Genomic DNA, 11,231 nt, shown 5'->3' with positions numbered 1-11,231 from the left:
CAGAATAGGGATATAAATGAGAAAACTGTTGCGAATGCTCTAAGGATTTTGTCAAGATATATCCTTGCGTGGTTCAAACCCATAACCTTATCAAAGGTGAGAGAGCCACTACCAACTAGGACCACACACCTGCCTAATGGAATTTCGTCTCAACAATGTCCAACATTTTTGATGTTGTTTTCTGCACGGATTTCGGCCCGGTCTTTGCCATCACCAATGTGGAGCGGGATGTATTGACAGCCCAAGTTTAGAACTAGTCCAATTGTCCGGTACAATACCTTGTTGCACTACTAAACTGATGTGAAAATTCTAACATGATATGACAGCCTTGCAAAGATGAGTAGTACTTTTTTATTTTTCAAGGAAGAACCTGAGTTGATGATCCATTTTTCTTCAATCCTTTCACATGATTTTAGTTACATGGTTCCTCAGACCGAATTTTACAAGGAAAATACGCATGAAACTGGAGAATGCAATATCATTTCTCAAAAAGAACAGTATGTCACAATACATTATGCCAATGTGATTCAGACCTAGACTCTTTCCAATTCAACATTAGCGGCAGTGATCTCAGAATCATATGTCGGGCCATGTTCCTCCCGGACAGCCATCAACTTGTTATAAACTTCAAGCATTGTTGGCTTTTGATGTAGGACGGGCTGAACGCAGTCATACGCAACTTTCATAGACTGAGAAATCTCTGCATCAAATCCCTTACCAATCAGAGACCTATCAATGGCATCACAGGCATCGAAAGAGTTACTTGACAGTTGATTATCACAGTCATCATATTTAGTCCCAACAGATATCCCATCTTTGCCTGTAATCAGCTCAAGAATCATAATTCCAAAGCCATGGACATCGCACTTCATAAAATCCAGTTCCCAGATCAGCATAGAACTTGAGGTTGAATCGGGTTCGCTCGTTTGCATCTCCACTGCACTTCTGAAATTCGATATCTTCGGCTCAAAATTATGATCAAGTAGAACAGACTTGGAGTTTAGTTGGAGATTGACTAGATGGACACTGCTGTTGTTGTGGTGGAGCCAAGCCAAGCCTCTTGCTAATCCAATTGCAATTTTAAACCTTAAAGGCCACTCCAGAGCACTCTTTGCCTCACCTTCTCCCGAATGTAGCCAATCGTAAAGATTTCCATTTGACATATACTTGTACACCAAAAGTCTTTCGTTTGATTCTACAGAGAATCCCAACAGTGGAACCAAGTTGTTATGTCTCAATTGACCAAGCATCTGCAGCTCAGATTTAAAATCTTCATCGTAGCGTTGAGGGTCATGAAATCTCTTGAGCGCAATAAACCAACCATTTGGGAGGGTCGCTTTGTACACTGTACCCTGTTTTCCAACCCCGATTATACTGTTTTGGCTAAAATTGTCAGTTGCATTGCTCAGCTCAATAAAACTCATCCTGGGAACGAATTTCTCCCACTTAGAAATCTGCGGATTAGGATATCTCTCTTAGTTCTCAATTTTAGTCTTACATCATAAATGCATGGGTAACGAAATTTTTGGTCATTGAAAAAGTTGACTAGGTCCAACTCAGAATGTTCAAACGTTGCAACTTGAGAAATCAAAGTTGAAAATTGTTCCAATATGTATACTCGGGTAGTCAAACTGATGATGTGGCATAAAAATCAATATAAAGAATCTACGTGAACAGTGAGAAATCTACATGTGTGTGCATATTGAGACAATTTTCAATGTTGAGTTCCCAAGTTGAAACACATGTGAATATTCGGTGATTGAGTTGTGAATTGGTAACTCTTTCTTTTTGTGACTAAAAGTTGCATTACATAAACTTTGAAGTTGTGTAAGTATTAGAGAACGCGTACCTCATTGCTCGACTCAGAAGAAGTTGCTGATTTCATCTCCAGAGTAGCTTTTCTTCTCCTTTTTTCCTTCCTCATCATCAATAGGATCATCTCTTTGATTGTTATCTTCCGATTTCCCTTCTTCACATCCAACCAAGGCATAAAATAGGAAACAAAAACTACTATAAAGGAAACTACAGAAACTGAGTAACCAATGACAAATCCACTCTTGAATGACATGAGTGATCGTCTGCAACGACTCAGAGGTTCCCCACAGAGGCCTTTGTTGTTTTCATAGGAAAACGTTACATCGACGACAAAGTTAGGCAAAGGCCCTGACAACAGATTGTTAGCTACACTGAAGGATTTGAGTCGGGAAAGCGAGGTAATTTGAGGCGGGATTTGACCTTCTAGCCGGTTGTTGTTGAGTAGAACGATGTTGAGATGCGTCATATTAGCAATACTAGATGGAATTTCTCCAGAGAAATTGTTTGAGGAGAGATCGAGGGATGTGCCATAGGGTAGCATTTTATCAATATCAGATGGAATTGATCCATAGAACTCATTCCCTGAAAGGTCTAAACCTGTTAAGCTTGTGCACTTGTCAATTCCGCGAGGAAACTCGCCCTGAAGGCTCATGTTTGAAAGTCTGATATTAAGGACCACATTCTCATCCAACTGCCAGCACTCCACCCCATTAAATCTGCAGATGAACCCTTCTGTTATGTTGTCAAAGATCCAGGAGCCACTAAAGGAATTCAAAGGGTCTTTGATGGATTCTTTAATAGATTTTAAGCAAAGAATATCAGTTTCATGACAAAAACTCAGAGTGATGCAGCCTAGAAGCAGCCAACAGACCAGAATGTATATAAATGGAGTAATAAAGATCTGCGCATTATAAAGAGCCATTTGTGATGAGAATTCACTAACATGGACAAGAAAACATGCTTACACAGCTGTTACATAGAATGACAGGAGTGGACAGGACAGACACAAAATTGAAAGGTTACTGGTAAGGAAATCTAAACTGTGCGGTTCACTTGGCTAATGAAGCTCAAGATTGGGAGGAATGACTAACTCATTCGGAAGAAATATTGGAGATGATTAATGCCTGATACAGTTGATCAGAGAAATTGGGATCATTTGGCCCTACTGAAGACTTCTGTGATCAGACTTTTCAAAGTCTACAATTCTATTTTAACTGTGATCAGACTTTTCAAAGTCTATGAATCTTCTAAAGACCTGAAAAGTCTTCCATAGCGCCAAAAGACATGAAATAAATCAAAGATATCCTGGTTGAGTTTGACTTGGTCAGAGGAAGTAGTATTGGAGAGCACTATTTTAAATAATATGGGTATCACAATTATAGCGTTCAAGTGATTGGGATGCGGTATAACCGATTCAATAAACAAACGACACAAATATTAAAAATATATATATATATATATATATATATATATAATTCATACAATAACAAAGACTCCACATCTAAAATTGAAAGAATTTTAATACCATAATTCTTATAAATAAATTATTAGCTTCTCATAAAAGTCATTTTTAAAAAATATGTGTAAAACCAGTTTAATATCGGTAAAACAAGTCGGTTCACCCGTTTTTTGGCCGGCAAGACACAACCTGATATTTTAGGTATTTTAGATTAATTGGTACTAATGAGAGATCCGATACCTTATTTAACCGGTACACACCGATTGATATTTAAAACATTGCTTGAAAGTCTACCAAGAAAGGTTTTAAAATTTTAAGTCTTCTTTGAAGTCAAAAAAACACATGCTTGGCAAAAGAGAGAGACTGGGAGATTAGATGGGTGGGTCATTGTACCCTAACTCTAGAATAAAATCAATAAATGAAGAAAATTATAAGTATTTGCTTCTAATTAAATATTGGTGTTCTTTATTAATTTCCTAAACTAGAATCACATTCATAAACCCTAAAAACATGAATGAAATCACATAATCAAACATCTTATAAAGAAAACTAAGTCGAGGATCTTTCCCCTGCAAAAAATTCCTTGGCAATTCGGCAAGAGAAAATTAAACAATGACTTACGTAATAATCTCGACAGCACAATTCTTGGAACATCAAGAAACACACTCCTCTTTAGTAAATGCGAGTCCATTGACAAACCTGGATGCGAAGGAGCTCTTGGCCTAAGGGAGAAAAAACCTGAATCTAAGAAGAAAAAAACCTGAATCTAAGGGAGCTCGGGTTGCTTATTTATGTTCATAAGCAAACTAAGAGTGTGTTTGGTTTACCTGTTTTTCAAGTGTTTTTTGTTTTCATTTTCTGAAAGAGATTTATTTGTCCGGATTCAAACCAATCCGGGTATGAAACATGTAAATATTTAGGATCCGAACATGTAAATATTTCGTAAATATGTGTTGTTGTCCGACTCAGAACCGATTTTTCTTCACCCCTAATTTTTACTGTTAAGGACTGTACTTTTTTAGTCATGTTTAAATTCATAGAACATCTATGCTTGCCAAGAGCTACACGAAAATTTTTTATCGTCTCATAAAATTATACAGTCTTATTTAGGTCATCCACAGCAGAGACTTTTAACAAAAACTCTAAATTTACAGTAAAAGTACACTTTTCACAAATTTACAGTTTCTTTTACAATACCACCACACAGCAGTCACTCTAAATCATACTCTAAATAATTTAAATATTCATTTCTATAACACTTTTTATGATTTAATATTATTAATTTTCTAAAATTATATATCACGTAAATGGTTACAGTATTTATTTTATTCAATATTTTTTATTTTTTGTGTCAATAAGATTTAATATGTAATTTGTTGAAATCATTAAATTAAAAAAAATGAACAAAAAATAAAGTAATTGAGTGTGGCAGCGTGTGCTACCAAAGAGGTAAAATATATAGAAGGAAAAAAATAAAGCACAATGAATGTAGAGTTTTACTGTAGCACACCAGAAATTTACAGTTCCACTTGCAGTCACTGATGTAGAGTAATTTTTCACTAAAGGACAAAAGTGAGACTCTAAATTTGGAGTCCAGTATCGGTATCCCGCTTCTGCTGTGGGTGGCCTAAGTGTGAGAAAAAAAAATCATGTTTGTTTTTTATTATAATTAAGTAAAAAAAAATCATATGATCAATAGATCATGAAAATAGAAAATAGAAAATAGTTTTTCAAACCGAACATGTTTTATGTTTCCTAGAAAATAAAAACAGAAAATAGAAATGAAAAACAAAAATAGAAAATAGAAAACATAAAACATACCAAACGCACCCTAATTTACTCTATGCTTTGCAAACGTGTTGGCAAACAAGGGATGAACTAGGATTCTAGACAAGAAGCAAAAAAAATCATAAATAATTTAATCTTTTGAAAAGATTGATCTTCTCTGGTTGGAGGGATTCATGGTGCTAAATAGGGGTGTACACCGGGTTTCAAAACCCTGCCCGACCCAACCCAACGACCTGAACCGACCTGATGATTATCAGGTAGGCCCGAAAACTTTCTTATCAAGTTTTTAATAGGACTGGGTTTAGAGTAATCATTTTCATGATTTTCAAGTTATCGAATGACCCAATAACCCGGTCAAAAAAATAACTTCAGATAAATAGGCCCAGTTTTAATAGGCTTGTTAATAGTTAACCCAATTTGAAATCAGAAATAATTTTATATTACTCGGCCCAATTTATAATAGACTTGTTTATGTTTTTAGAGCTGCTTCCCATGACTCTCTCTTTTATTGTTTTCGATGTGGGATACTGAAGATGTAAGGTCATATTTTTAAGCCATGAAGAGACATGTTGCATGTAAGGTATAGGAAAATGAGTGAACCAAGATGTTGCATGAAGGTAGAGGAAAATGAGTGAACAAAAGGGAAATATAATAACAAATAGCAATCCTGAATGTACAAAAAGAACTCAATATAAAATATAAGTGAACGAAAGGAAAAGTACAATATCATAGTTTAACCCATAGAATGCCATTTGTAGTAGTTGTATCACCAACAACAATAACAACACAGGAACACAAGCAAACCCTATGCCACTAGTCAGATACAAAACCTTAATACAAAAAAGAGTGGCAAGGAACAAAGGAGTATGACATGGCAGACATAGTAAAGTTCTAAAGTGGACTAAGTAATGAGTCTTCTGGGAATAATTACCAAACACCCAAGAAAAAGTTAAAAATTGATCAGTTTTATAATAAAGCGAGTTGAAATAGCATCCCACACCGAAACAATAGAAAAAAGAAACAAAGGGAACATGTTTAAATGCAACGCCCATTGACAACTCAACAATTAATTTAGAAGATTTCTCTTCTCAAGAAAAAAATTGAAAAGATTTCTTTATCTGGATTATCGGGTCAAATATGGCCCGAATCCAAAAACTCAATAACCCAGTGGTCCAAAACCCGATTATCCAGAGGTTCTTTAACAGGGTTCTTGAGCGGGTCATTTACCTCTCAAAAAGCAACAGCCCATTGACAACTCAACAATTAAAAATTGAAAAGATTTCTTTATCCGGATTATCGGGTTAAATATGACCTGAAACCAGGAACCCGTAACCTGGTGGCCCAAAACTCAATAACCTGGAGGTTCTTTAATAGGGTTATCGAGCGGATCATTTCTCCAACCCGAACCTGGCTCAGTACACCCCTACCTAGTGAGACTAGAGCTTGGGTCATGGGCTTGCGCATAAAGGACGGTTCCTTTATTCGGCTTATTAAAATAACTTCTTGGGTTGCCTTCTCATATCAACCCATTGTATTTGTTTTGTCTAATAAGTCTATGACATATCAAATACCATTGTTTATTATATTATCTCGTCAATCTTGTAACCGTTGGCACTTGGTAGCTATTCAAATTTGTACAAATACAAACTTAGGCGTTGGTTTGTATACACTATTACATGAATGAAAATTGAATATTTCTCTATGCTCTTTAACTCTTATTCTTATTCTCTTCATATGATCTTCTTCTACTGATTGACATGGTATTAGAGTTAGGAGATTCTCTCATCTCCTGAAAATCAAAGAAACATACCACTATTTCCAGATCCTCTGCTGAAGCTAAATACATGGCCATATCCTCAGCCACCAGCAAATTGAATTGGATATCCAGTCTACTTACAAGAGAGAATTATTTCCTACTTATCCAATGATATTACATTGTGATAATCAGGCATCAATTCACATCGTCAACAAAAACGAGAGAACCAAACATATAGAGTTGGATTCACACTTTATCAGAGAAAAAGTACAACAAGGTATGATTAAGCCAAAAACCTCAGATCAGAGGAGCAGGCAAATGACCTTATCACCAAAGTCTTGTCTACTCATCGTCTACAACACCTTATCTCCAAGTTGAATATGTTCGACCAACACCTTCATCTTGTTGCGGGTGGGGGAATGCTTCTTGATGTTTCTTCTGTAGGCCTGAGCCCTAGCTTCTTGTTTTGAAGGCTATAGCTTAGGTCATGGGTTTTCGCATGAAGGACGACCGTTAGTTTGTGTACACTTTTACATGAATGAAAACTGAATATTTGTGTCTGCTTTCTATCTCTTCTTCTTCTCTTCATATGATATTCTTCTACTGATAAGACTTTGAATACTGAAAGTTTGACATCTTTAAAGTAAATAGATGAATATTATCAAAGCATGAGCTCAAACATGGTAAAATTATAATTTTGAATGTACGATGTCTCTTATCAGTTTTGCAGAAGAATGCAATCGTAATCTTATGTGAACATTAATAAAATTATAATATTGAATCAATCTATCTCTGCTATGTGTAACTAATCTGGACATAAATGCCTATCTTTCTATCTTGACTCGATCATTAGGGTAACACTCTATTCATATGAGGGTACACTTGTGTGCCCCAAATTAAGGTCTCGAGACTTTTGAGTCTTCACAATTCCGAGTAAGGCTCTTACTCGTAGGGTTGTCACTCGGGCCGGACCGAAATGTGGTACTACATTCTTCTTCTCTTCATCTGATCTTCTTTTACTGATAAGACTTTGAATACTCAAAAATCTTTAAAGTAAATAGATATGAATATTATCAAAGTATGCCCTCAAATATGGTAAAATGACATCCCTCCTTGAAAGGGATCGTTGTCAGGATTTGTAATCCTCCTTTCTGTTAATGAAATTTTTCCTCAAAAAAAAGAAAAAATCAATGCCCATTTACGTTGGACACACATGCAATTGGGTTTTTGATTTCTTATTTAGTTATTCATTCTTGTTTAATTTATTCAGAGGCTTGCTTAACCTCATTGAGCCCTCGATCCATCGAAGTCATGCGCCGGTCACGTGCCCCACTTGTAGATCCCGATACTAAAAGTGGGGGAGAATGTACATGCATTACCAGGTGGGTAATGCCAGTTATATTTTCATTCTCCAATCCATAACATGGCCCGTACACATCCACCAGAAAAGACAAAAGACTTACATTGTACTTGGAAACCCCCCAGTGAACCCATTCATAAACTCACTCGTTTTTGTTAGGGTTAGTGTTTGGGATTTAGATAACACATTTTATGGATGATTAAGAAACCTCTCATTGCCTAATTTAGCCCATAACTTGCTTTTAACTCGAGCATTATGTATTTATTATGTATCTAATCAAATTGTTTTGATTAACTATTCATCAATAACCTTTCAAGACTTCTAAATTAAGTTGGAATACTTGAATTCTTTTCTTCTCTTCTTATTCGAAATCAAATAATTAGTCAATTACCATCATTACTACTAGAATGATATCATGAATATCTTTCTATTCAAAATACAATAAAAAAAGTTCTAGAGCAATTAAAATTTTATCGTTTGATATTTCAAGATCTTAAGAAAACAAAAATGTTAAGGATCCCAACATGTCAATCCTTGGGATAAGTGAAATCTCTATCACTTACATGGAGAAGAAAAAAAAGCACACAAGAAATGACAAATCGAATTCATTTGGAAAACTCAAGTCTCAAAATAATGAACTATTTATTGAAAGATATGGTTTTTTTTTTGTGCATGCCATTAATTCACGTGCATGAGTGCAAGAGCCACAAATACTAACTAATTAATCTATTGTTGTGGTTTTGAAGAAGTCAAACACAGATTACTCTGCCACAACAGCACAGAGTGAGTCAATTTTACCCAAAAATATATCTACTTATATATATATATATACACACAAAAAAAAAAAAAAAACCTCTACAATATCAATATCAGCACAAGATCCCACACATATATATGACTATAACTGTGATACTTGCACCAACAACAGCAAGATCTACCTTTAGAATCGGAGTTTCAAAATTTTACTTGGTCTTTGTGATTCCAGCTCACCTTTCTCAGCAATCAAAGTCAAAATTACTATTATACTTGTCATCAGTTTGTTAATTCTTTCATCACTATTAATGAATCAATTCACTCATCACCAATCTTCTTCATCTTTGCCATCCTTTGTTGATTTTTCTTCTCCATTTGCGTTTCCCCAAAATGACCATAAAAGGAGGCACAAGCCAGGCCTGTGCAGCTTGTAAGTACCAGAGGAGGAGATGCTCAAAGGACTGTGCTTTGGCTCCCTACTTCCCGGCCGATCAACCCAAGAAGTTTCAGAACGCGCATCGATTGTATGGTGTTAGCAACATCTTGAGGGTACTAAAAAGAGTTCATCCGAATCAAAAGGAGGAGGCGATGGGGTCGATTATCTACGAATCTAATATGCGGGCCAGATTTCCTGTTTATGGCTGTTTATGGGTTATAGGTGAGCTGGAGAGACAATTCAATCAAGCAATGGAAGAACTTCGCTACGTCACAACCCGGCTGGCCGTTTGTAAAGATCAATATTGTTACCAAATGCCTCCTCCTTCGCCTTCGTCGTTAGGGATAGGTATGAGTAATGAAGTTGTCCCGGTTTACGGCCAAAATCATCATCATCATCATAATCATCCGGGAGTGGCTACAATGGCTCCTCTATCTCCTAATGACTTTATGGTGAATGGAAACAATGGTATTGGTGGTATGTTTGTTGAATCGAATGATCATGATATGATGAACCCAGTAAGGACTACGCAGCAGCAGCAGCAACAACAACAACAACACGGTTTCTATAACAATGCGATCCCAATTCAATCTCCATTCATGGTTCCACAAGGTTTTCCTCTGCAACAAGAGACGGAGGTTTCTCATGATTACGATGATATACCATTCGATACGATCGCGGATGACAGACAATCTTACATTGAATCTAAGGAATCTTGTGAGTCGAGGTATGTATAAGTATTGAGAGAGTATATATATATATATGTTTTGGGAAATTAAAAGTCATTGTGATCATCAAGTACTCATGATTCTCAATGAATTTTCATTTTGCAGCGCGGAGTCGAGATTGAAGGATACTACACAATCAATACAACATGTTACAGAAAATGAGCTTAGGACTGCTGCTGCATGCTTGACTCTCACAGGAGTCAATTGATACAAGATCGAAGAGAGAACCCAGAGTTGAGGAAATTTTGTTTTCAGTGCGGTTTTTGTTTTGTCAAGATTCTTTTAGTTAATTCAATTGCATTTGTTGTTTAATTCTTTAATTATTCTTTAATAAGCTGTTAGTGATTGATAAACCATATATCAAGAAAAGAAATGGCTGGGTATATCCAGCCCTGTATTGATCTTAATCACATTTCAATTCTTTGATTTGTAGCTATAAATAACATTTTTTTTTTTTCTGAATGCCTTTCTTCACTTGTTCTTCGCTTATTTAGTTACCTTACCTTTGATCCCTATAGGTTAAAATGTTAGAACTTGTTTGATACCACATTAAACTACATTTCAACTTACAATTTTATGCATCCTTTTCAACTGGATGACTCGAGTTCAACTCTTCATATAAACGCGCATAAGAGTCGTCACAAAAAAAATTGTTGTACAAAATTGTGAGTGTACAAATCGAATAAATAGTAACAGTGAATAGTAGAGTCTTGAACCCACGAGGATTGATTGAAATTTACTAAGTATCAATTATGTTTGACCCTAAATTCTATTTAAAAGATCAGAATTTGATTTTGTAATTAAACTAAATTAATAAACTAGAAAGCAAAACGTAAACAAGCAAATTGAATAATTAGAATCAAGAGAAAAACACTAAGGCGTCTAATTTCACCATCATCAATCCTACTATATTACTTTGGCACACTAATTCTAATTATCATCCATGTTGACAGTTGATTTCCCTAACCTATTCAATACTATATTCTGGTTATATCGAAAGTACTTTTATTAGGAATTCCTTTTATTCGTAACATTCGAACTGAACTAGTAAAAATTCATTAAGTTTTATGGACAATCATGTAGCAACCACATATGTCATGCCCCTACATTCCTATGGTTCATACAACCTATAGTAT

General features: G+C 35.5%; 2 protein-coding genes across 2 annotated transcripts; one reads left to right on the top strand and one right to left on the bottom strand.

Annotated features, from left to right (window-relative positions):
• Window positions 1-335: 335 nt before the first annotated feature.
• Window positions 336-2,954, bottom strand: LOC120016454 (probably inactive leucine-rich repeat receptor-like protein kinase At5g48380). Its single transcript, XM_038869234.1, has 2 exons — window positions 1,850-2,954; window positions 336-1,454 (listed from the first exon to the last, which is right to left on the bottom strand). The coding sequence occupies exons 1-2, from the start codon at window positions 2,735-2,737 to the stop codon at window positions 534-536; spliced, it is 1,809 nt and encodes a 602-aa protein (XP_038725162.1). The 5' UTR covers window positions 2,738-2,954; the 3' UTR covers window positions 336-533.
• A 6,367-nt stretch (window positions 2,955-9,321) lies between these two features.
• Window positions 9,322-10,303, top strand: LOC119979889 (protein ASYMMETRIC LEAVES 2-like). The gene is made up of 2 exons (XM_038822510.1): window positions 9,322-10,094; window positions 10,201-10,303. The coding sequence occupies exons 1-2, from the start codon at window positions 9,322-9,324 to the stop codon at window positions 10,301-10,303; spliced, it is 876 nt and encodes a 291-aa protein (XP_038678438.1).
• Window positions 10,304-11,231: the final 928 nt, after the last annotated feature.

Source organism: Tripterygium wilfordii, chromosome 15 (assembly GCF_013401445.1).
Source record: "Tripterygium wilfordii isolate XIE 37 chromosome 15, ASM1340144v1, whole genome shotgun sequence".
Lineage (NCBI taxonomy): Eukaryota > Viridiplantae > Streptophyta > Magnoliopsida > Celastrales > Celastraceae > Tripterygium > Tripterygium wilfordii.
Note: the sequence above shows the minus strand (reverse complement) of the source record. Positions and strands in the feature narration are given on the sequence as shown.

Coding starts and splice junctions, on each gene's coding strand:
- LOC120016454 (XM_038869234.1), bottom strand. CDS start 2,737: ATGGCTCTTTATAATGCGCAGATCTTTATTACTCCATTTATATACATT. Junction 1,455..1,849: donor CTTCTGAGTCGAGCAATGAG/GTACGCGTTCTC, acceptor CCTAATCCGCAG/ATTTCTAAGTGGGAGAAATT.
- LOC119979889 (XM_038822510.1), top strand. CDS start 9,322: ATGACCATAAAAGGAGGCACAAGCCAGGCCTGTGCAGCTTGTAAGTAC. Junction 10,095..10,200: donor AAGGAATCTTGTGAGTCGAG/GTATGTATAAGT, acceptor TTCATTTTGCAG/CGCGGAGTCGAGATTGAAGG.